This window comes from Palaemon carinicauda, chromosome 1, assembly GCF_036898095.1.
Source record: "Palaemon carinicauda isolate YSFRI2023 chromosome 1, ASM3689809v2, whole genome shotgun sequence".
NCBI classification, from domain to species: domain Eukaryota; kingdom Metazoa; phylum Arthropoda; class Malacostraca; order Decapoda; family Palaemonidae; genus Palaemon; species Palaemon carinicauda.
In genome coordinates this window covers 291,290,788-291,317,782 of record NC_090725.1, presented here as the reverse complement: position 1 = coordinate 291,317,782, position 26,995 = coordinate 291,290,788, and the positions used below count along the sequence as shown (strand labels likewise).

The 26,995-nt window shown below is 42.5% G+C and overlaps 1 protein-coding gene across 2 annotated transcripts in view; it reads right to left on the bottom strand.

The window, feature by feature from the left end:
• The window catches only part of mib1 (mind bomb 1), a 92,303-nt gene that overhangs the window by 32,496 nt on the left and 32,812 nt on the right, over positions 1–26,995 (bottom strand). Inside the window, exons 5-6 of one of the 2 annotated variants that reach the window (XM_068378058.1) lie at positions 15,275–15,400; positions 6,035–6,189 (exon numbers count right to left, since the gene is read on the bottom strand). In XM_068378058.1, coding sequence (XP_068234159.1) covers positions 6,035–6,189; positions 15,275–15,400 — 281 coding nt within the window. The remainder of the gene's footprint in view (positions 1–6,034; positions 6,190–15,274; positions 15,401–26,995) is intronic. The other variant, XM_068378065.1, reaches the window with a different exon arrangement.

The following is a 26,995-nucleotide window of genomic DNA, read 5'->3' as shown; positions in this document are numbered from 1 at the left end:
TGAGATAGAATGATGCGAACACTGACTTGCTTCTCCAATAGGTTGCATCCATAACACTCTGCAGAGAATGGCTCTGTTTGAAGGCCACTGAAGTAGCCACAGCTCTCACTTCATGTGTCCTTACCTTCAGCAAAGCAAGGTCTTCTTCCTTCAGATGAGAATGTGCTTCTCTAATCAGAAGCCTGAATAGTAAGAAACTGAGTTCTTAGAACTTGGAAAAGAAGGTTTCTTGATAGCACACCATAAGGCTTCTGATTGTCCTCGTAAAGGTTAAGACCTTTTTAGATAGTACCTAAGAGCTCTAACTGGGCAAAGTACTCTCTCCAGTTCATTCCCCACCAAGTTGGACAGGCTTGGGATCTCGAACGACTTAGGCCAAGGACGTGAAGGAAGCTCGTTTAGCAAAAACCGAGCTGCAAGGAACATGTAGCCGTTTCAGATGTGAAACAATGATCCTGCTGAAGGTGTGGATCTCACTTACTCTTTTAGCTGTTGTCAAGCACACGAGGAAAAGAGTTTTTAATGTGAGGTCCTAAAAAGAGGCTGATTGGAGAGGTTCAAATCTTGATGACATAAGGAACCTTAGGACCACGTCTAGATTCCAGCCTGGAGTGGACAACCGACGTTCCTTTGAGGTCTCAAAAGACCTAGGGAGGTCCTGTAGATCTTTGTTGGTGGAAAGATCCAAGCCTCTGTGGCGGAAAACCGCTGCCAACATACTTCTGTAACCCTTGATCGTAGGAGCTGAAAGGGATCTTACTTTCCTTAGATATAACAGGAAGTCAGCAATCTGGGTTACAGTGGTACTGGTTGAGGAAACTGCATTGGTCTTGTACCAGCTACGGAAGACTTCCCCTTGAGACTGATAGATTCTGAGAGTGGATGTTCTCCTTGCTTTGGCAATCGCTCTGGCTGCCTCCTTCGAAAAGCCCCTAGCTCTTGAGAGTCTTTCGAAAGTCTGAAGGCAGTCAGACGAAGAGCGTGGAGGTTTGGGTGTACCTTCTTTACGTGAGGTAGACGTAGAAGGTTCACTCCTAGAGGAAGAGTCCTGGGAATGTCGACCAGCCATTGCAGTACCTCTAAGAACCATTCTCTCGCGGGCCAGAGCGGAGCCAAGCAACGTCAGCCGTGTCCCTTTGCGAGAGGAGAACTTCTGAAGTACCCTGTTGACAATCTTGAACGGCGGGAATGCATACAGGTCGAGATGGAACCAATCCAGCAGAAAAGCATCCACGTGAACTGCTGCTGGGTCTGGAATCGGAGAACAATACAACAGGAGTCTCTAGGTTATCGAGGTAGCGAACAGATCTATGGTTGGCTGACCCCACAGGGCCCAAAGTCTGCTGCAAACATTCTTGTGAAGGGTCCACTCTGTGGGGATGACCTGACCCTTCCGGCTGAGGTGATCTGCCATGACATTCATACCGCCCTGAATGAACCTCGTTACCAGCGTGAGCTTTCGATCTTTAGACCAGATGAGGAGGTCCCTTGCGATCTATAACAACTTCACGAAAGAGTCCCTCCCTGCTTGAAGATGTAAGCCAGGGCTGTGGTGTTGTCAGAGTCCACCTCCACCACTTTGTTAAGCTGGAGGGACTTGAAGTTTATCAAGGCCAGAAGAACCGCCAACAACTCCTTGCAATTGATGTGAAGTGTCCTTTGTTCCTGATTCCATGTTCCCGAGCATTCCTGTCCGTCCAAAGTCGCACCCCAGCCCGAGTCTGATGCGTCCGAGAGGAGAAGGCGGTCGGGTTTCTGAACAGCCAAAGATAGACTTCCTTGAGAAGAAAGCTGTTCTTACACCACGCGAGAGAAGACCTCCTCTCTTCGGAAACAGGAACTGAGACCGTCTCTAGCGTCATGTCCTTTATCCAGTGAGCAGCTAGATGATACTGAAGGGGGGGAGGTGGAGTCTCCCTAACACGATGAACAGGGCCAGCGATGAAAGTGTCCCTGTTAGACTCATCCACTACCTGACTGAGCATCGGTTCCTTCTCAGCATGCTCTGGATGCATTCTAGGGCTTGGAAGATCCTTGGGGCCGACGGAAAAGCCCGAAAAGCTCGACTCTGAAGATCCATACCCAGGGAGACAATGGTCTGGGATGGGACGAGCTGAGACTCCTCAAAATTGACCAGGAGGCCCAGTTCCTTGGTCAGATCCATAGTCCATCTGAGAATCTCCAGACAGCGACGACTTGTGGGAGCTCTTAAAAGCCAGTCGTCTGACGGAGCCAGACACAAGATCATGGTACTGCTGCACAGTCTGTGAACTGTCAACCATGGGGAAGCGAGGAAGTACAGTGACAACCCGAAGCTGTCTAGACTGTCTGGGTCGTACAGACAACTCCTTATCGGGTTGCTGAGGTTGCCGCACTGCGTCACAACAAGTCACTTCTGCTGGTTGTTGAACGTCTTCCCAGTGACACACTGACTCCGTAAACAAAAAAATCCTCTAGCAAGGACTAAGCTTGGACTGCATGTCTTGCAACACAGCTCAAGGTCTATGGGAGCAGGTGTGGTAACAGACGGGGTTAGCGACTGAAGTGGAACCATTACCTTCCCTGGGAGCATGTTATGCTTAAATAAAAGTCCATAGGAGGCTACGCAGCTAAAGGCTCCTCTCCAAATGACAGAGTCCTCAAGGGAATATCAGAAGGAGGGAGAAAAGCACTTTCTCATCTACAGGGACCATATCCGAGAAAAGCTAAGTTCTCTCAGTGAGGGTTTCACTGGTGCAAAAGCAGCAGACTAGAAGGCAACGTTATGAAACTGCTTGACAGTCTAGTGAGTTGGCAACAACCAAAGATGTGTGACTGAGAAGCATGCGGTAAGGTATGCAGAGCATGTTGTATGCAGAGCATGCTGTATGCAGAGCATGCTGTATGTAGAGCATGCTGTAAGGTAAGCAGAGCGTGTTGCATGGCGTGTAACATTTCTCAGAAATTCCATGACCAGTGCTAGAGTGAGTAATATCGCATTACCGTCCATTGAAAGTGCACGTGCCGAGGGAATTGATTTAGACTGTTTTGTTGATGAATTTGATAGCCGGCATGATAATCGTAGAATTAAGCTACACTAAATGTACTATAATCTACTTCACCTCAGGAAAGGGAAACTCGCCCTGTTGGCAACACTGCATTACTTCATGCATGCTTGCATGGGGTTTAATATCAACATAATATTACCTTACATTCATAACTCATGATTCATTTGTTTAGAAGATATTTTTGCCATTTGTTAAAAATATATTGCAAGGAATACATATATATTTTTATATAAGTAATACAAATAACCTCCATTATCATAATGTTTGTGTAGGCATACATGTATATGATTACAAATGCAAGTTATGAAAGTAATGAGGTGTTATTATTGTCATTTGTTATTCCCAAGTTGAATGGGAAGAAGCTCAAGTTGAGGAAAAAATGGCAGATGCATGCGTTGAGGTGGCTGACTCATAGCATGAGGTTGCTGTCTCAAGAGTTGCGCTTGCTGTAAGGGTTGCGGATGCGCAGTAGCAGGTTCCTGAGGAACGAGTTAAGGTTCCTGAGGTGTGAGCTGCGAGAGTTAAGGTAGCGGCTGCGCAGAACGCAGTTCTTGTCTCGCGAGTTGAGGTTCCTGAGGTGCTAGCCTAAGGAGTTGAGATTCTTGCCTTGAGGAGGGTTTAGGTCGCTGCAGCGAGTGCTGAGGTGGCTGCCTCATTGATGGAAGAGGTTGTCGTACCTCAAGAGATTGTTGCCTCGCTGGTGGAACCGCAAGCGGAAGCGGAGGAAGTAAGGCATAAGACTCCTGCTCCCATTGCTGAGGTTGCCTTAAGGAAGGTTAAGGTTGCTGCACAACGCTGGTAACTGGCAACTCAGAACGCGGTAAGGTAGCATGAGGAACCTCAACTTCGTACGCCTGGCAGACTGGACTGCGGTGAGGCGGAGCTCTCGCAGGAGGAGGCGGAGGTTGCTGCACACCGCTGGAAACTGGCAACTCAGAACGCGGTAAGGTAGCCTGAGGAACCTCAACTTCGTACGCCTGGCAGACTGGACTGCGGAGAGGCGGAGCGTTCGCAAGAGGAGGTGTAACCTTCTCAGCCTGAAACTCATGCATTAAGACCGCAAGCTGCGACTGCATGGACTGCAGCAAAGTCGTCTTGGGATCAACAGACGATAAGGTCTGTTGAGGCAAAGCCTTACCTCTCTTAGGAGGTGTGCAGTCACCTGATGACTGAGGAGAGTCAGAGCTAACCCAATGACTGCATCCGGGTTGTTGAACTCTAACTTCGTACGTCTGGCATAGGTCTGGACTTTACGTTTAAGAGGTCTTGAGACCTGAGACCAGCGTTTTCTCCCCGAAATTTCTTCTGCAGACGAGCAAAATAAGGGCTCAATCGTCTGCGGGTGGGAGTGACGGTCTCTGTAAGACACGCCTGCAACCACCGAGGATACTTCTGTGCGCCGATCAAGGCCTGCCGAACCCTTTTGCCCTTCGACATTGCTTCTCCCCTGGGCTTGGGAGCTTGCAAGAGGTCCCGGACTGGGAGGACGACTGGCACGCACAGAAGTACCCTCACGCACAACACTGACACACTTTGCGCTAATCACTTATCACTTTTGATTTTCTGTTTGCACTTATTTCACTGAACTCGAAACTTTAAGTGGTTTGTACCTGAAACACGCAATTCTATCCTTTCTCAAAAGTTAGTAATTGCGAAAACAGAATTACAATGTAACAGAAAAATCTAATGAAAGATAAATAATTCAGTGGCTGGAAAGAGACTAAACACTAGATCAAATAAACTACGTTTAAAATCTCTCACCGCATAAAGCTTGAGAACAAGAAAAAACTCTAGAAACGTTTACCTTCTTCCCCTAAAGAGACTAGGGAGAAGAGCAAAAACGATAACGTTACTCGCTTGAACGAAACGTTTATCCTCCTCTTTCTCCCTCCGTCTCTATCTCTCTCTCTCTCTCTCTCTCTCTCTCTTGACTTAGAACCTGAGAGAAGAGCCCAATCATATATATCGTTAAAACATATTATAGTTAAAGGAAAAAACTGAAATATTTCCCAAAATGAAAAGTTCCTTCATTAGAATTAAAACCATTAAGTTAAGAAAGAATGAACAAAACGCTAGACACGGTTACTCTTACTGCAACGTGACACCGTGAAAATTCTCTCTCTATCGTAACGATAGAGCGCAAGTTGAACGTTCTGAACGTCAACAACTGCAGAGACAAAACAAAACGATAGTTCAACTTTGAAAACAGTACGAGACTATCAAAGAAATTCTTTCAAAAACATTAAAATAGCATAATATGTTAACAGGTAAAACCGAAATGACGGGCTCAATGTTAATTAACTTCGGTACCAAGAAAAGACCGCCTACTATTAGGAAAGGTCGAATATAAACAAATATAAAAATTAATCTTAATAAGTTTATAATAAAAGGAAGTTAATCGAAGAGGCCTATAAAAGGCGGAGAGATATAAAATAAATCTATAACTTTTGTTCTAAGAAAGAGAGTCTATACTCTCTTAGACACCAACACTTCCGTCTAAGGGAAGGGTCGGCCATTTAAAGGTGAAAGAGAGTTCATACTCTCTTCGTCACCATAATTAATCAAATTAATTCCAAAAGTTAGCTAAGCTAATAATCAAAAACTTCCTGAATAGCGAAAGCTGAAATCTTAGAGCAATACTTCACCAAAAACCGTGAACAAGACTCCAAAATTATAAGCGTATCCATGAACGTCTTGCCGGAAGCACGACAGAGGAAAAATTGAAGTGGTGTCAACAAGAAGTACTGCAGTACCTGGCCACAGGTGGCGCTTGTGAGTACACCCCCCTCTTGTATAGCGATCGCTGGCGTATCCCTTCCGTAGAATTCTGTCGGGCAACGGAGTTGACAGCTACATGATTATCGGGTAAGTTTAATATTGAAAACTTAAATTTCACTAATTAGTAAATCCCAAGCAAGTAGCAAATCTTCAAGCATTCTATAGAAACTATTCTCTAAATATATACTACTATTGAAAACCTTCATTACCTGTTGCCTGATGGATACGCCACAACAATATCATGGTCTTCGTCAATTCCAACAACAGTTCCAGTTGTACCAAGACACTCAAACATGCCATCAGTCCATCCACCATGGCCATGCTGCAGTGACTGAACAATTTCCAATTCCAGGTCCACATTCACCTACAAGTTCAAAATATTTCATATGTATCAAGTTAACTACCTGTTTTGTAGATCAATATATAAAATAGAACATAAAGCAATGGAATGATACTTTATTCGTCTTCCACCTGAAACAAAATACAGGGTATTATAAATAGTAAAATTTAAATATACTGAGATTTTCACACACGTCCTTTTTTCTAAAGTGGCACTTAAAAAGCTGCCTCCTTTTTTATGAGAGGACTAATAACTTAATCATAAATATATTCAACTAATTACAGAATTGTGTTAATCACTTGTAAATGTAATAAACAAAACTCAAAATTACTCCTGAATGAGTACCATGTTTCTGATAAACTATAATTATTCCATACATACCACTAAACTTTGTGATCAGAAAAAGTTCATTTAATGTGAAAACACATTAACCATTTTAATTAAACCTAAATAAATATATCTCTAATGGTTATGGAGATTTCAGCAAGTCCAATACCTTTACAATATTAATAAACTATTATTTATAAACACGTATACACACCGCAAAAAATTTACTATGGAAGAATACAATAAGAATTGTCTATTGTCGTATAGTGTGTTTAAAGAAGTCTATCATCATGTATAATACTGAATATTAACTAAAAAAGTTAATCCAAAGCAAAGTAACATGTAAAAGATCAGTGATTTAAATGGTTAAAAGTTTACATGGTCTAACGAAGAAATAGACTTAATAATAATCAAAGTATAGTACTATATGTGCTTAGTATGATGTAATCAGATTTAAAATTCTATAAAATGATCAGTTTACTTCAATAAACTTGTCCAAAGAGAGAGAGAGAGAGAGAGAGAGAGAGAGAGAGAGGAGAGAGAGAGAAGAGAGAGAGAGAGAGAGAGCAGTCTACTTCAATACACTTGTAAAAGAGAGAGAGAGAGAGAGAGCAGTCTACTTCAATACACTTGTAAAAGAGAGAGAGAGAGAGAGAGAGAGAGAGAGAGAGAGAGAGAGAGAATGTATGAAAGTCAACTTATGCATTCAATGAGTTTTCCATGCTACCTAATGTGTGTGTATACTGTATATATTCTTTATAATGTAGAAAGTGTGAGAGAGAGAGAGAGAGAGAGAGAGAGAGAGAGAGAGAGAGAGAGAGAGAGAAATAAATGTATGAAGGCCAACTTATGCAATCAATGAGTTTGCCATGCTACCAAATGTGTGTATACTGTATATATTCTTTATAATGTAGAAAGTGTGAGAGAGAGAGAGAGAGAGAGAGAGAGAGAGAGAGAGAGATAAATGTATGAAGGTCAACTTATGCATTCAATGAGTTTGCCATGCTACCTAATGTGTGTAAACTGTATATATTTTTCATAATGTAGAAAGTTCACAGACCAAATGTAGAAGGGGGTGGTAATTATGCAATCATACTCCATGATTCTGTATGAGAGGCAGAAGTTTGTATTAGGTATGTATCCTGTATAGGAGAGGGGAGTGTACATTTTAGTTACAAATATTCTAATAAAATTAACCTTTTTACCCCCCAGGCTATTTGGAAATTTCCAACCCTTAACCCCCAGGGGGTTATTTCTTTCCCAGCACATTTTGCAGTATATTTTTTTTAAAATTGCTTTAATAGCCTTAATTTTTGTCATAGAGAGGTCAGGTTGGTCTCATTCTCTTGGATAATGCCTGAATTTTCTCAAAAAATTTTCAAAAATATGAAAAAAAATTTTTTATAGCATTTTTTGCAAGGACGTACCGGTACGTCTATGGGGGTAAAGGGATGGCTTTTGAGAAACGTACCAGTACGTCCTTTGGGGGTAAAAGGGTTAATACAACTGACTGCATATGAATTTTTCAAGTGAAGCTTTCTATATTATCATTATCGTTTTGATCGCCACGCTGCAACCCTAATTAAAAAGGCAGAATACTACAAGTCAAAGGGGCCAATTTGGGAAAGAATCATTTTGGGAAAAGAGAAAATGAGAATTAAGAAAAACTATGATAGACACAGAAAGCAATATCATCCAAGAGACTCATGCCAATCCACTGAACCAAAAGAACTAGCCATTCCAATTTTGAACGTCTGAAAATCCACTGATTCAACTACAACACATGGTAAAATAATCATTACACAATTTGGTAACAGCCGAAGAATGCTTTGATGGAAACTTTACTCCCCTTTCTTTCACTCATTTATTTCACCTAAATAACTGTTTCAACCAACATCATTTTATCATAAAAGAAAGGTCAAAAATGTTCTTTTAGTGTTCTGCTTCAGTATTTTAGTCTTCCAGCACAGTTTCACAAAGGAACCATTCATTAATAATTTCAATGATACCACAAGTTATTTTCCTAATAGTACAAACCCAGAGTCTTTTTAAGTAGGAGTAGGATCAGCTTCTCTGACCTGGCTGAGAGAAAAACAAAGCATACTGTGCGGGAGAGTAACAGGAGTGTGAAAAAGAAGGTGAGATTAGCCTCTTTTCCTGCATGGCGTAAATTGTCATTCTGAAGGTCCCAGCCATACAGTTTGCGAGAAGGATGACGTGGGTGTATACCTTATACGGGCTCATGTTCGTATAGTTAGGAAAAATAAAAATTACTAGAATTTGTGACTTATTTGGATACAAATGTAGATCCTCGTCCTTTTAAGTAGAAGACTCACAGTTAGGAGGAAGAAAACTCTACCAAACACAAGGCTCGAGAAGAAACCCAAGGAAAAAAATTTACACTACCAGCATCTGTTCTCGGACCATTGGAAGGAAGCAAGAATCAGATATCTCGCCACACAGGCTACCCCTTCAGGATAGGCAAAACTTGGCAAGGGTCCATCATTCAAGGCTAACTAAATGTAACTCCACTCAAACTATCATTGAAAACAGGAATCCCTGGGTTTTTGGAAGGTTTCATCTAGGCTAAATCGAAGTAACCTGGTTCATCCAATATAACTTCTCACACTTCCCGAGGAGAAGATGGTGTTTCATATGCCGTACAAAACATTTCTCTGCAAATCTCACCTGCTAAGCTTCTTACTTGGGTGAAAGACCCCATGTCATTGATCAAAGGAGGGAAAGAAAGGGAAAATGGGCCTTTATTGGCTATTTAAACACTTTCCCACTTTATCCAGATCCAGATGCAACCTGGGCGAAGACCTAACTCACTTGCTGGGCGACTACAATAGGCCCCAAAGAGAATGTATCCAGATACCTGTGTGAAACCTCCGGAAAGTAATTTGATGAGGTCAATTGTCTCTTCCATACTCCTGCATTAAGTATCGCTTACCAGGACATTCTTCCTGAAGGCTATTGTGGTTTGGCACCCCCACTCTCACATTTTGTGAGCCTTAACACCAGTAGGGATTACATTGCCCATACTGTTGTATACCCTCCTGATCAATTTCCTGAGTCCATAAGAGGTGATGTTCCAAAAGAACTTTTTTAACTGTACCTGTATCCACAAACAGGTTCTGAACGGTTGGTCTGCACTTTTGCCGCCAGTTTCGGGTACAGTACTTCCTGATGATACTGACAAAGCAAACAATTTCTAATGGCTTGTCAGCTATTATCTGCAGGGAGTAATGAAGAAAGACTCAAACCATTCATCCTGAACTGCTAGACTCCGAGTCCTTGCCACGAATTCCAACACGATACCGAGAATCTCACTGAATCTCTCGGCTCATACTATGCCACGAGAAAAAACTCCCTTGCAGATTAGGTCCCTGTCTAAAGCTTCCCGAAACAGTTTGGTTTTGAGGAATCCCAGAAACTTCCTAACAACCTATTCCAGAAGACGTATATGTCTGGTGGAGATGACTGAAACTCCTCATGAGCAAGGAGATTTACCTGAAGGCCACCAGGTCAGGCCTTTGAGTAAAAAGACTTGACCTAAACCCCAGACAGGTGTCCTTTACTGGTGGAAGTGAACACTGTTTGGCTATTTGGAAAAAGATCAGACAATCCTCTATCATTGACAGAGGCTAAAACTGGAGCTATATCCATACCTCGACCCACAGCACAAATGACTACCCATTTACTAAGTAGACTGCTGTGGAGGACTTTTTGAGGAATAGCAACATCTATCGCATAGCTCTCCTAAAAGAAAAAAAAAAAAAAAAAAAAACCCTTTCTTTACATGCAGAAACTGGGTAGTTTCCACCATGAAGAGACAGTGCCAATAAAGAATTTTGTTACCTTCACTCGTGGGGCTGGAAAAGAGGTCTGGCCTCAAGGGTAGCGCTCTAGGGTCTTTCACAAATAGTAAGACCAGGTCTGGATACCACTCCATGTGAAGTCACCTTGTTGCCACCAGGGGTTAGCCGGAAGTTTGGTACAGCTAAGACCCTGTTGAGGACCGTTCTGATTGGGCAAAATGTAGGGGAGGCATACGTATCCCTCTCATTCCAAGAAGACTGAAATGAGACCTCAACAAATGCTGCTGAGTCCAGGACTGATAAATAATAGACTTGGAGTTTGTGGCTCAAGTTGGTTGCAATCAAGCATATAGCAGAACCCCATACAGTCATGAGTTATCTTTGTTACTTGAGGGAGAGGGGATCACTCTGACCCAACCATTTAGTCTATAGGGTTCAGTGTGTGTGTTATAATGTTCCGTTTCCCCGGAATTAACATTTCTGTCTAGCCTACCACACGTCTATTGCCTATGTATGTGCCTTTCCTGCCAGGACACTATAACCCCTTTTGTCAACATATGCTGAACTGTGGTGTTGTCACTCAGTATCGCAACTGAGAGACCTCACAGATTTGCTAATTGCCTTTAGGGCTCAAAGGGATTCAATTAATTCCACCCTGTTGATGTGCAGCTATCACTCCTCTGGTCACCACATGTTGGTCCTGAGATGTGCGCCCCATCCCTCCTTGGGGGTGACTATGAACAGGAGCACTTCTGGTCCTTCATTTCTACTGGAAGTGCCTGTGCTCATCTTCATAAGAACCAAGCACAGGTAGCAGGAGCCAGTGCATGTGCTCACTCACATGAGAAATGAGCGCCGGAAGCTAGTATGTGTGCTCATTCTTATGAGAACCAAACACCAGCAGTACATTAGGTACATGAGCTTCTGTCCAGAGTGCCAATTGGTCTAATCATGGTGCGTTCATTCATTTAGAAAACGAGGTGGGCATTCATTCATTTAGAAAATGAGGTGGGCGTTCACTCATTTAGAAAACGAGGTGGGGTAATACTAATAGGACCATCATTTGGCCTCTGCACGGAGCACAGGTCAAATGAGGGTCAACCTCATGGAAACTTACAAAAGTGCTGGGCACTACCACATCTCACAGGACTGCTCCATGACAAAACTTGAAAGAAAAAACAAACAGAGGCAAACATGAAAACAAAGAGAAAGCACAGAAGAAAATTACACAAAGGTAAGCTCAGGTAGCAAGAAGTGGTTTGACCCCTCAAGGCCACGGCTGGGATTACAAACGCGATTTGGGCCGTGCGTGAGAACGGCCTAATCTCACTTCTCTTAAAACTCCTACTACTCTCCCACACCGGAGCCTTTGTTTTTCTTCCAGCCAGGTCAGTGGATCTGATCTTATTCCTAATTAAAAGTATGAGGGTTTGAATTCATAAGGGAACAACTCAAATATTATTGACTACAACAAGAATCATATTAACAAGATTAGATAACAAAACACTAAAATATGATCAATGAAGTAATAATTGTAAATTTGAGTTAGTGGAAAGTAGTTATTGGTACAGAATTTAGTGCTAGGAAAAGTAAACAAAAATTGACTGCAAAAACACATACGGCAACTCATTCCATGGTTCACCACATCCACTGGTAAAGATCTACATGGTTTTTCTATATCAGGTTCTCATTTAATGGTGTTGTTTGAAGCTTGATGTGCACTTTGAATAACTTATTTACAACTTATGGCCATACATGTAACACCAGGCTCTCCTTTGAAATCTCAATAACTGAAGATTTACAATAATTTAATATCTAAAAAATAACTTACCAGTACCTCATTTCAATGATAAACATTGACAAAGTGATCACAAGCAATCTCAATGGAACATCAAAGTTGCAAAGGTAAGTGATGGCTGCTGCTGCATAACAGGCAGGAAAGCAGGCAGGTATAAGGGCAAGCATATAAGGGAATAGTTTTATCATGCTCATTAATATTCTATTAGGAGTAAACAATGGATCAAAAGAATCACACTGCTGGGGGGGGGGGGAGGCTGACCAAAATACCCATTGATAAGAAGGGCCCACTGTACAGGCATTGCACTCAATAACAAAGAATGCACCCATGACTTCTATTTGTAGTATATCCTCTTTATAAACTAAGGCAAGCTCAGATAACTGTAAAATCCAAACAAACCATATGAGTTTTTGAACTTATATTCAACAACAAAAGTCTACTTTTAACCCATTTACCCCCAGGCTATTTGGAAATTTCCAACCCTTAACCCCCCAAGGGTTATGTTTTCCCATCACATTTTGCAGTATATTTGTTTTTAATTGCTCTAACAGCCCTAATTTTTGTCATAGAGAGGTCAGGTTGGTCTCATTCTCTTGGAAAATGCCTGAATTTTCTCATAAAAAATTATCAAAAATATGAAAAAAAAAAAAATTATAGCCTTTTTTTGCAAGGACGTACCGGTACGTCCATGGGGGTAAAGGGATGGGTTTTGTGAAACGTACCAGTACGTCCTTTGGGGGTAAAAGAGTTAACATCAAATGACCAAACAAACTTTACCACTAATCCATTCTTTTGACTATGGAAGATAAACCAGAATCCCACTGATGTCTATCTGGCTCTTGTTTTATCTCTGATATACTCAGTTAAGGTATGAAGGTAATAGGTTGGCCAAGGTACCAGCCACCCATTGAGATACTACCGCTAGAGTTATGGGGTCCTTTATCAGGCCAGACAGTACTTCACTGGATCCTTCTCTCTGGTTACAGTTCATTTTCCCTTTGCCTACATATACACCGAATAGTTTGGGCTATTCTGAGGATACCAAACAATTCTTCTTCACTCAAGGGGTTAACTATTGCACTGCAATTGTTCAGTGGCTACTTTCCTCTTGGTAAGAGTAGAAGAGACTCTTTAGATATGGTAAGCAGCTCTTCTAGGAGGACACTCCAAAATCAAACCATTGTTCTCTAGTCTTGGGTAGTGCCATAGCCTCTGTATCATGGTCTTCAACTGTCTTGGATTAGTTCTCTTGCTTGAGGGTACACTTGGGCACACTAGTCTATCTTATTTCTCTTCCTCCTGTTTTTCTTTTTTAGTTTTTATAGTTTATAAAGGAAATATTTATTTCAATGTTCGTACTGTCAAAATCTGATATTTTTCCTTGTTTCCTTTCCTCACAGGGTTATTTTCCCTGTTGGAGCCCCTAGGCTTATAGCATCCTGCTTTTCCAACTGGGGTTGTAGCTTGGCAGGTAGTAATAGTAATAATAAAGGGAATATTATTGAGTATATACTGACATGAGCAAATCAATTGTCTCTATATAACATGTTTAACCCAACTGGAAGCAGTAATAATGTTATGTAAGGTAGTCAAATGACAACATGCTCTTACCTATCCCTTATGTATTGTATATGAATATTTTCCTTTAAGCAAAAATATGAATAACTGCCTTAGACATGAACCAGGGAATGTGCTGCAATTAAAAAATTAGTCATAAGTTAAACTATCTAAATAACACCCTACCTATTCCTTAGATATTCATGCACTTCCCAAGCAAATTGAAACTCCAAAATTTAAAAGGGGCGATCATTGCATAGATCAACATTAATGACATAACTGGCCATGTTATATAAGTGTTTGATTAAATATTTAAAATTAAAACAGCAAACAAAAACCCCATGAACACATTTCAAAATTAGGCTTAAAGACTTTTGAGTTTTGCTCCTAAATTTCCTTATTACTTCTAACTCTTGGTTTACAATGAATATTATTACTACAAACAAGATATATTTGTACTACTCGGTCAACTATATGTAAAATTTACACTGATTTTCAGTGATATGTAAATGCTACGACTAATATCATATATGACGCCACCATTAACCAAGAATATTTCCATCTCGTTATTTTTCTATGACGAACATGATCTGCCACTTTCACTAATGACTATTTTTTTAATCTTCACTTGATAAAAGCTTCGACTAACCTACAGAAACAGACAATAAACCTGAATGAAGAAAAAAAATTAATCCTTGAAATTTTTGATAGACTACAAGAGCAACTATGTTTTATAAAATAGCCTAAAGAATAATCAAATACTTGTTTTAGGAACAACATATATCAATTAATTTGGGAAGTGAATGTACCCTATATAATTACAGCAAAAGGGTACTGTACAATAGTTATGAGTACTTTTGCAATCTGCAAAATAATCCATCCATATACCAAAGGCACTTCCCCCAACTTTGAGGGGTAGCCGACAACAACAAGAAACAAAACAAAAAAGGGGACCTCTACTCTCTACGTTCCTCCAGCCGTAGAGAGTAGAGGTCCCCTTTTTTGTTTTGTTCCTTGTTGTTGTCGGCTACCCCTCAAAGTTGGGGGAAGTGCCTTTGGTATATGGATGGATTGTTTTGCAGATTGCAAAAGTACTCTTAACTATTGTACAGTACCCTTTTGCAGTAATTATATAGGGTACATTCACTTTCCAAATTAATTGATATATGTTGTTCCTAAAACAAGTATTTGATTATTCTTTAGGCTATTTTATAAAACATAGTACTGACAATGCTATCAAGATCTCTTTTAAAATACTACATGCTTTTTAATGCATACTTGTAATGATTTAAATGAAAAAATAACTCAAGTTCAAGCTTCATTTATACATACACTCGAGGATTTTTAAAAAACTAAACATCCAAATTATATTCATAAGCATAACAATAAAATATATCAAATACTCAAATTAAAGTTTATTCTTTTCATTAAGAAAGGTATGTATGTACTAAATCAAATCACAGATGCAACAAGACTTCATAACCTATTCTGGTCTATATGTTCAATGGTAAGATATACAAAAAAGGTTTTGCTATGGTATGCATTCATTGATGCAAACACTTCTAAAAAGGGAACAAGACAACAGCAGCCATGGAACAATTCTTACACTTACTTGGTCTCCAATGGCCAACCCGTGAGGTCCCGAGCGGCCAGGATTTTGCTCACCGAGAAGAGGAAGATGATCCCTGTACACTGTGCCACCTTTTGCATCATTAACCACCTTTAGGTCAGCCTGAACCAAAAGAAAAATGAAGTCATATACCAACCATTTATCGATTGCAACTAATAGTAGCAACTTCTCTCTCTCTCGTTTGATCTAAAGTAGTGCAATTCTTTCCTTACAGTTAGGCTGTCCAGAGTTTTAATTTTTCACCATTCAAATTTTCACATATGATGACGATGGAATCCTTTACAAGAAAAACAGAAGCAGTAACGAGAACTTTTGACTTAAAATAAACTTATTATTTGTACCCAATCCTTGTTTTCAAAACTACCTAATGTCATTGCATTCCATAAAAATTTGGCAATCACTAAAAGCTCATGACATGAGGATATTTTGCTCAGCAAGTGTTATCTTTTTGATAACAAATACAATATTACAAAATATCCCAGATAATCTTATTTACTTTCCAGTTAGCATAGCTAATCAAGGGTGGATTACAATAATACACATATAATATTCACTAAAGACCCAGTCAGCATGAATGCAAAATGTTTTGGACTACTATACTTTTATTCTGTAATTTACATAATTGTGTAAAAGCTTCAATAAATAAGTCATTACTGTATTCTTGTGATTTCTGTTTTTCCTTTAAGTTATGCCTACATTATTTTTAAATCTGCTAATGATTAAAATTTCTATATCTTTGGGCTTACATGACCTTTACTTGCTCTGCAGTATATATAGATAGAACGAGTATTCTGTTCAAGGTATTTTTTTAAGAGGAAGGAGATTTCAGTGAAGTTGGAAAGGGCATTAAACTTAAGGATAGAGGATATGACAAAGAAAAGGGGACCAATCAATTTGCAAGCATTGCAACAAAGGCCTTAAGTTTACAAGAGGATTTCTGCAGAACATAAAGTTTTGCACCTGGCAAAGAAATATAACACTGCAGCAAGTAAGGGTTGGGGCATTAGGATTTATAAAAAAATGTAATTTTGAATTCAAAATTAGTTTTCTAATACTCAACAGCACAATCAACATATGCTGACATATCTTCCTCCAGGAACTTGCTTCTAATTTAATTTACTGTCATCCATTTATGTAAGCATAATAAACACAATAAGTCCCAAATGATATAAGCTATAATCATATCAGTTAATTAAACAATATCTATGTTAATTAAGGATAGAACTGTCTATGCATGTCATGTGCTAGTTATCCAGCCATTATTCTTGTTTAGGTAGTAATCTTTTCTGACAAAAGCAACCTGCTGGCTCAATTTTTGAGTAAAGAGTGATAGCAAAGCGATGTAGCACAGCCAAGAGTACTTGGGACTCATAAGGTATTCTTCCTGCAAATCAAAAGGGCAGTACACTGTCTCACAACTAGAAAACACCCCTTCTGATCTGCAGGCGTAGGGAGATCTGATCCTGCTCTGGTCACTGATACTGGGGTAGGTCAAAGGGCATCTGATGTTGATTGGGCTGGTGAGTACTATAAAACTAATTTCAAATTCAAAATTACATGGCTGAGGACTATGAAGCGTGAAGGAACAGATGATGAATGGTGAACTATTGAATTAAAGCTCAAGATAGAGACAACTGGCGAAATCTAACCGAGGTCATTTGTGTCAATAGGCATAGGAGGAGATGATGATGAATACTCAACTGCACATCAATATTTGCTGATTTCCCACATTTAGCAGGATGAGGGGAAATGATCATGTTAGGATGGTTGCCCGAATTGTAGCTTAAATTGTTTGACTTCTACCAATGTTTGTCACAGCATGATCATCAGTTCATCAGTCAATTGCCATAGGGCCCAGTCCTTTGGGAGCTACATTCTAAGCATCCTTTATGGTCCCTCTGACAAAGCCACAGGTGCAGTGGTCATCCCCTGATTGTCTGGTCATGTTTTGGAAACTTATGACACTGTGAGAGAGGTTCTGCATTCAACAATCTAGGCCTTTAAGGTGTTACTTCCATTAAAAGGATTCAATTGTTGAAGTGTGAGGACTTACACTGACAGATCCATAACCTTCATGGTATTACTTCTGTTGTGTTAAGAGGGTTAAATCATCGGTGCATGTTAAAGGTATGACATTGCAATTCTGTCTCTCAAGTGAAATTCAGCATAGAGGAGAGAGAACAGTGATCACAGTGGTTAAGCAATGACTCCACACACCACTGCAATGAGACCTAAGGAATGGCTTTTATTACATACTAACTCTACATCTTTTAAGAAAAATTAGGGAAAAAAATAAAGTTGGACATCCACGCCACAGCCTTCAAGAAGGATGGCATCAACATATTAATCTAGAAATGTACATTAGTAGTCATACCCCTAATCTGTGGGCTAATGATGCTCTCCCTTGAGTCAATGAGGTGGGCGATGGCCCAGATGCCTGCTGAATCACCTGTCAAGGAAGGAAGGCCAGCAAATCTTTTGACAATGCCTATTCTGGCATTTAGGCAAGATGAAAGGTGATCTAGGATGTGGGTGGATGATCTTCATCCTAAACAGGTAGTAACGAAAAGCTTACTGACCACAGAAGCCTCTCTTCTTCATCTCTACCTATTGTCTCTTGAGAGATACATAAGTAGGAATTCCCAAGGAAGAGAATTGTTGAATGACTATTTTTGCTCAGAATTCTGGCAATTCGTTCAAAACAATAGCTTGTCACAGTTGCTAAGGCCACTAGGAAATTGATACTAGTGTTCGTAAGGCTATCTAGGTAAAGCCTTTAGGACCACATCTAAGTCTCATGAGGAAGCTGAAATTATCCTTCTTGCGAATTCTATCTCGAAAGACCTAATCAGATCTGTATTGATTGGGTCCTTGAATATATACCTGTCAGCTTTCGTGATTTCTACACATACCTGAAAGAAAATCTGAAGACTGAATATAACATAGCTCCCCTGATGGTTTGAACAGACAGGTATCACAAAATAAATGATTAAATAACTAAAAGTGAATGACACAGGGGTTTTCCATTATGAAGGAAGAACAGGAAATATGTGATTTGGCAATTGTCGAGTTCTAAATTAGATAGTGTATTTCGAATACTTACACTTCCTGAATATCTTCCACTTGTAGTTTATACAAGTGGAAGGCCTTTAAATGAATGAAACTTGTTGGGCCACCTGCCTGGAGATTCCCCAGGCCCTGACAAAACAGCAGAGTTTCTATGCAGTCAGCTGAAGAACTCGTGATCTAAGATGAAAAATGTGTTGATAAGGTGGTTTGAGGAGATCCCGTATGACAAGAAACCTCCTTAGAGTGTCAACTGATAACTCCAAGAGCCAAACAAACCAATCTTTCTGAGGCCAGAAAGACTTGACCAGAGTATGACTGTAACCTTTGGACTCCCTTAGTTTGTGCAGTATGTTTCTCATCAGAGGAATCAGAGGGCAGGTGTACCCGTGAAGAGTCTTCCAGTCTTTGAGCATCGCATCTGTCCCCACTGATCCCGAATCGATGGTTCATCACTGTAGCAAAGATATCCAGCATCGCTGGCCACATATGAACCAAGTCGTCCACCACTTCGTGAATGGACCATTCTCAGTTCTGGATCTAGTCCCTTCGACTCAAGAGCATCTGCTATCACATTCGCCTTGCTTATGATGAACTGTGGCATGAGAGAAGGATTCTTTTCCTCTGCCAAGGTCAGGATCTCTTATGCAAGGGCATCCAACATCTGTGACTTCTTCCCTCCTGCCTTCCTTTGATAAGAAATAGCTGCCGAGTCATAGGCGAACACTGCAATAACTGTTGATGAGCACAGAAAATCAAAGAGAGGACTTGCTGGATTGTCGAGAGCTCCCTCCGATGGATTTCAGGATTCTTGAGTCGCCCTTGTCCCCAACATGAACTGGTCACATATCAAAAGTTTCTCACCCTAAATCAGAACCATTGGAAAAATGATATTTTGATTATAAAATAAATTCTTGAATATACTTGCCCGGTGAATATATAATAGCTGACGTCTCCGGCGGCTCGACAGAAAAACACAAAAACTCGTGAGCGATCGCCATGAAGGTTGCGGGTGTGCCCACCAGCGCCAACTATCGGCCAGATACCGCATATACATGTAAACAGCTCCAGTTCTTCTCATCCCGCTGGGTCTCTATCGGGGAGGAAGGGGGGGCCTTTAATTTATATATTCACCGGGTAAGTATACTCAAAAATTTATTTTATAATCAAAATATCATTTTTAAATATTAAACTTAGCCGGTGAATATATAATAGCTGATTCACACCCATGGTGGTGGGTAGAGACCAGTATTAATACAGTTTACGGCATATATGCTTAGAGTTTTTGACAGTTATATCATAACAAAACCCAAATAAATATAGGTACCTGGTAAGAAAGCTGACTCTGACGATTACTCTGCCTTGTTAGTCCGCTTTCCTCACGAAGCCCAGCCATCCTCTCAGGATGCTGAAAGACTCCCAGGAGCTGAAGAATCCAGGGCGATAACCCATACAACAGGACCTCATCAAAACCCTTAATCTGGGCGCTCTCAAGAAATGACATTTGACCACCCGCCAAATCAATCAGGATGCGAAAGGCTTCTTAGCCTTCCGTACAACCCAAAACAAGATTAAAAACATTTCAAAAGACAGATTAAAAGGATATTGGAATTAAGGGAATGTAGTGGTAGAACCCTCACCCACTACTGCACTCGCTGCAACGAATGGACCCAGTGTGTAGCAGTCCTCATAAAGAGTCTGGACATCTTTTAAGTAAAATGACGCGAATACCGACTTGCTTCTCCAAAAGGTCGCGTCCATAATACTTCGCAGAGATCTGTTTTGCTTAAAGGCCACAGAAGTTGCTATAGCTCTTACTTCGTGCGTCTTAACCTTAAGCAAGCAACGGTCTTTTTCACTCAAGTGAGAATGAGCCTCTCGAATTAAAAATCTAATAAAATATGACAAAGCATTCTTTGACATAGGCAATGAAGGCTTCTTAACTGAGCACCACAAGGCCTCAGATCCACCTCGTAAGGATTTAGTCCGAGCTAAATAAAACTTCAGAGCTCTAACTGGACACAGCACTCTTTCAAGCTCGTTGCCTACGATCTCTGACAGGCAAGGTATATCAAATGACTTAAGCCAAGGACGAGAAGGCAGTTCATTTTTGGCCAAGAAACCAAGCTGAAGTGAACATGTGGCTTTATCTGTGGAAAAGCCGATGTTCCTACTGAAGGCATGGATCTCACTGACCCTTTTAGCCGAAGCCAAGCACACTAAGAAAAGCGTCTTGAGGGTGAAATCCTTCAGGGAGGCTGAATGTAATGGCTCAAACCTGTCGGACATTAGGAACCTTAGGACCACGTCTAAGTCCCATCCAGGAGTTGCCATACGACGCTCCTTAGAGGTCTCGAAAGACTTAAGGAGATCTTGGAGATCTTTATTATTGGAAAGATCTAAGCCTCTGTGTTTGAATACAGACGCCAACATGATCCTGTAGCCCTTAATAGTGGGTGCTGAGAGGGAGCGAACATTTCTCAGATGTAGGAGAAAATCTGCGATTTGGGCTACAGAGGTACTGGAAGAGGAAATAGATGCTGACTTGCACCAGTCTCTAAAGACTTCCCACTTCGACTGGTATACTTTGATGGTAGAAGCTCTCCTAGCTCTCGCAATCGCTCTGGCTGCCTCCTTCGAAAAGCCTCGAGCTCTTGAGAGTCTTTCGATAGTCTGAAGGCAGTCAGACGAAGCACGGGGAGGCTTTGACGAAGATCCCTTACGTGGGGCTGCCGTAAGAGATCTATCCTTAGAGGAAGACTCCTTGGAACGTCTACCAGCCATTGAAGTACCTCTGTGAACCACTCTCTCGCGGGCCAGAGGGGAGCAACCAACGTCAACCTTGTCCCTTCGTGAGAGGCGAACTTCTGCAGTACCTTGTTGACGATCTTGAACGGTGGGAATGCGTACAAGTCCAGGTGAGACCAGTCCAGTAGAAACGCGTCTATGTGGGTCGCCTCTGGATCTGGGACTGGCGAGCAATAGGTCGGGAGCCTTTTGGTCAATGAGGTGGCAAAGAGGTCTATGGAGGGTTGACCCCAAGTCGCCCAAAGACTCTTGCACACGTCCTTGTGGGGGGTCCATTCCGTGGGGATCACCTGACCTCTCCGACTGAGACAGTCTGCCAAGACGTTCAAGTCCCCCTGGATGAACCTTGTCAACAGGGAGATGCCTCGATTTTTTGACCAGATGAGGAGGTCCCTTGCGATCACGAACAGAGTGTGAGAGTGAGTGCCTCCTTGCTTGGAGATGTACGCCAAAGCTGTGGTGTTGTCTGAATTGACCTCTACCACTTTGTTTCGAAGAATGCTCTCGAAATTCATCAAGGCCAAGTGGACCGCTAATAGCTCCTTGCCGTTGATGTGCATGCTCTTCTGAACCGACGTCCAAAGACCCGAACATTCCCGACCGTCCAGAGTCGCACCCCAACCCAAATCCGACGCGTCTGAGAACAACACGTGATTTGGGTTCTTGACTGCCAGGGACAGACCCTCTCTCAGACTTATGTTGCTGTTCCACCAGTTCAGGCATGCTTTTACTGGCTCGGAGACCGGGATTGATACAGCTTCTAAAGTCTTGCTCTTGTTCCAGTGAGAGTCTAGATGGAACTGGAGAGGGCGAAGGTGAAGTCTCCCTAGCGAGACAAACTGCTCCAGGGATGACAGAGTTCCTACAAGGCTCATCCAACTTCTTACTGAACAACGGTCTTTCTTCCGCATGAGTCGGACTTAGAGCAGGGCTTGCTCTATTCGGGTGGCAGACGGAAAAGCCCGAAAAACTAGACTGCGAATCTCCGTCCCCAAATAGAGAATCGTCTGGGATGGAATCAGTTGAGACTTTTCTAAGTTTACCAACAGTCCCAACTCCTTTGCCAGACCCAACGTCCAGTGTAGGTCCTGCAGACAGCGATGACTGGACGATGCTCTGAGAAGCCAGTCGTCCAAGTACAGGGAGGCTCAAATTCCCGATAAATGAAGGAATTTTGCCACATTCCTCATGAGCCTCGTAAACAAGAGAGGAGCAGGGCTGAGGCCGAAGCACAGTGCTCGAAACTGGTACACCACATTCCTGTAAACAAACCTCAGATATGGTTGGGAATCCGGGTGTATAGGAATGTGGAAGTACGCATCCTGCAGGTCGAGAGAGACCATCCAGTCTCCCTCTCTGACTGCTGCTAAGACGGACTTCGTGGTCTCCATCGTAAATTTTGTTTTCGTAACAAAAACGTTGAGCGCACTGACATCCAGCACTGGCCTCCAACCTCCCGTATGCTTTGGGACTAGGAAGAGATGGTTGTAAAATCCCGGTGATTGAAGGTCCGAGACTTTCACCACCGCTCCCTTCTCTAGCAACAGAGACACCTGGTGATGTAGAGCTTGTCTCTTTGACTCCTCTCGATACCTGGGAGAGAAGTCTAGAGGAACTGTTACTAGAGGAGGTCTGCGTACAAAAGGTATTTTGTACCCCTCCTTGAGCAACAACACAGACTCTTGGTCTGCACCCCTCTTCTCCCAGGCCTGCCAGAAGTTGTTCAGTCTGGCCCCTACCGCTGTCTGAGGACGTGGGCAGTCAGACTCTGCCACGGGAGGACTTGGATCCTCTCCTCTTGCCTCTCTTTCCGTCTGCACGAGCGCCTCCCCTGCTGGGAGCTCTGCCACGAAAGGGCGGGATAAACCTAGACGCAGGAGTCTCGATTCTGGGTCTCACAACAAAGGATGAAGAAGGAGCTCCCTTGCGAGCAGAAGCACCCATCAGGTCATGTGTGTCCTTCTGTACAAGCGAAGCAGCAATGTCCTTGATCAGCTGTTGAGGAAACAAGGCAGCCGATAAGGGAGCAAAGAGAAGTTCCGATCTTTGACAGGGAGTAACTCCTGCTGAAAGGAAAGAGCAAAGGGTTTCTCTCTTCTTCAGGACTCCAGACGTAAAGGTGGAGGCGAGCTCATTGGAGCCATCGCGGATGGCTTTGTCCATACAAGACATAATAAGCAAGGACACATCCTGATCAGCAGACGAGATCTTCCTGCTTAATGCTCCTAGAGACCAATCTAAAAAGTTAAAAACTTCGAAGGCCCTGTAAACCCCTTTAAGGAGATGGTCAAGGTCCGAGGAGGACCAACAAATTTTAGAGCGTCTCATGGCCAGGCGACGGGGAGAGTCTACGAGGCTTGAGAAGTCACCATGGGCAGAGGCAGGGACTCCCAAGCCGAGAACTTCTCCCGTGTCATACCAGACGCTCGCTCTAGAAGCTAGTTTAAAAGGTGGGAAGCCCTCTTAGAAGAGCGAGAAAGCACTAGCTTAGTAAAGGAAGGCTTGGCAGCAGCTAAGCCTAGCGCAAACTCAGACGGAGGCGAACGAGGAGCAGCAGTAACAAAATGATCTGGGAAAAGATCCTTAAAAACCATCATGATTTTCTTAAAATCCATGGAAGGTTGCGCAGCCTTAGGCTCTTCCACGTCTGATAAAACGTCCAAAGGATTATCAGTAGGTAGGGGATCAGCAACATCCTCATCTGAAGGAACCTCGTCCGACAATTGATGAGTCTCAAGCAAGGAAGAGACCTGCCGTGGTGGCAATGCTTGACAAGCAAAGTCCACACGCAAAGGAGCATCAGTAGCAGTCAAGGACGCTACGTCATGTAACTGCTTAAAGGACTGACCAGCAACAGCAACAGGAGCGGGAGGACGCTCGACGTCAAGTCGAGACTGCCTTGACTGCCTAGATTGAGCAGTCAAAACAATCCTTGACTGCGGTGCTTGACGCTCAACGTCAAAACAAAGCAACTGAGCTGGTTGGCGAACATCCTGAACGTCCTGAACGTCAACACGAGCATGCAGTGACGGCTGAACGTCAACAAGCGGCTGAAAGTCAACACGGGACTGCATCGAGTGAGGCTCCAAGTCACGTGACTGACGTGACTTTGTAACGTCAACAGGACGAGTAAAGGCTCGTTTGGGCGGCTGAAGGCCAGGATCTTGATCAGCGTAACGGCGAGGATCATCGTGAACCTGCTCAACGGTATACTCCTCCATAAGGGAGGCAAGCTTATTCTGCATATCCTGCAGGACAAGCTTATTCTGCATATCCTGCAGGACAACCCATTTAGGATCAACGGGAGTCGGTACGGGCCGAGACGATGGTAACGTCTGTGACGGCAAAACATTGCCTTTACTGAGACTCTCGGAGCCCATGTTACGCTTATGTTTAGGCGGCGAGCAGTCTTCCGATGACTGCACAGGGTCAGAGCTGTCCCAATGGCTACAGCCAGGACGCTGGACTTGTCCTGAAGGGACTGACTTCCACTTTAAGGGTCTAGAAACTTTGCTCCAAGGTTTCTTTCGCGAGAAGCCTTCGGATGACGAGGAGAAAATCGCCTAGCTCGTCTTATGGTAGGGGCGGTCTTGACGAGACACGCCCGAAACCATAGAGGGAACGTCTGTTCGTTGGTTAGAGCCTCTCGTCCCCATAAGTCCTACGACATTGCTTCTCCCTGGTGCATGGGAGCTTGCAAGAGGTCTCGGACTAGGAGAACGACAAGCACGAACAGACGAACCCTCGGTCGCAACACTAAAAACACTTTGCGCACTAATCACTTTATCCCCACGATTTTCTAATGTGGCACTCTGACACTTTAACACTTTCACATCCGCCATGAGTTAATTACGGTCCGTTGCCAAAGACTCAACTCTCTCGCCCAACGCTTGAATGGCAAGCAACATATCCCGCATGGATGGTTCATGAGTGCTAGTAGAAGGTTCAGGCACAACTACTACAGGGGAAGGATTAGGTTCAGGGGCATGGGAGGAGGAAAAATCTAATGATCTAGAGGAACTTCTCCTCACCCTATCTCTCTCAAGCTTACGAGAATACTTATCAAACTCTAGCCAGTCGAATTCCGAAAGTACCACGCACTCATCACACCGATCTCCTAATTGGCAGGTTTTACCCCGGCAATTAGAACACACGGTATGTGGGTCGAGAGAGGCCTTTGGAAGACGTTTGTTACAATCCCTAGCATTACATTTACGAAATTTAGGAATTGGAGAAGGGTCAGCCATTTTGAAAAGTCAAAGAAAATCCAAAAACAATCCAAAATCATCAACAATAAAATCTATCCAAAAAAGGGTTCAAGAGTTTTAATTGAAGATAAAAACACCTGCACTGCGAAAGCTCAAAACCAAAAAGAAGTACTTCACCAAGAAAGACGAAAAAACTCCAGGCCAACAGCGAGTAATGGAATCAACTTGTTGACAAGACCGACAGAGAAGAACTGGAGCTGTTTACATGTATATGCGGTATCTGGCCGATAGTTGGCGCTGGTGGGCACACCCGCAACCTTCATGGCGATCGCTCGCGAGTTTTTGTGTTTCTGTCAAGCCGTCCGAGACGTCAGCTATTATATATTCACCGGCTAAGTTTAATATTTAAAATAACATGATAGCCAGGAGAGGGTTGACAATATAGCCTTGGTTCAGGTTCACTGGATCAGACCACCAAATGAAGTTCTGTCTAATCATCAATGTCCATTGAACCTTAAAAGTGTGATCCTCTTGATCCCAAAGGCTGTGGAATTGGTGTTCCGATGGTCTGAGTTCCCTCCTTTCACTGGGAACCAACAGGATCAGAGATAACAGAAGGCCAACGAGTCTTACCTACAGCTTGGCTGGAGGTGCCTTTGTCGTTAGAAAAGGTGTGACGCATTCCTATAAAGTCTATATATGACCTTGTGTAGGCTTGGTAGGGGGAAAGTGGCATATGGGACTTATGCCATTGACGTTGAGGAATGGGATTTAGTAGGAAACTCTTAGCAATCCTCTGATGGATGCGCATTCTGGCCAGTGGAATGTTTTCAGGCATAAATATGTGGATTTGCCATTAATGACATCAAATTTGAAAACTTTACAGCATTTCCAGAATCACAATGAAAGTTCTAAGTTCCATCTCTTAAGGCATGTCCCCAGTTAACTGTGAAGGAGGTTGTTCTGAAGCCATATAAGTTTGCTTTGAATACCTTGGCAGAGGCATTATCGGATGTTAGAGGTTTTTCTTTTAGACAACAATTTGCTGGCTGCTTCTGTGGTTAGAATGACAGTGATAGGTCAAAAACTTCCTTTTTGTCCAAAATAGAGAAATTGTCACCAGAGTTATTGAGAGAGGCGCTGCAGAAAGGAGATTTTACCTTCCCAAAGAGTGTAGCCCTTTTCCCACCACAAGCCTCGACCTATAGTTAAGTTTTCTTGAGAAGAACACAGAGAGCAAGGCTATTTTGCCCAAGGTGAGGCTCAATCTAATGGCAAGTCAAACTTTGGCTATAGAGAAGCCATTGGAGACATTCCAAGGGAAACAGAGTGACTGGTTAGTCACATAAAGGCAAGAGGTTGACGTTTGTCTCTATCAAAGGAGCAAAACTTTTCTTGGTGAGTGCACTGAAGAGTCTCATAGAGGTTTGAGTGGATCGTGGGGGTCAGTGAACTGGCTGCCTTTCATAGGGACAAGGAGTTAATTACCATATCCCGGGTCATCTGCTAAACTTGACCCCACGTTCCTCTTTCCAGCCAAAAATGAAAGGTCTATTCAGAGACAAGATCCACTTTACATTTCAGCTTGAGAGTTGGGAGACAGTAAGCTCTCTCT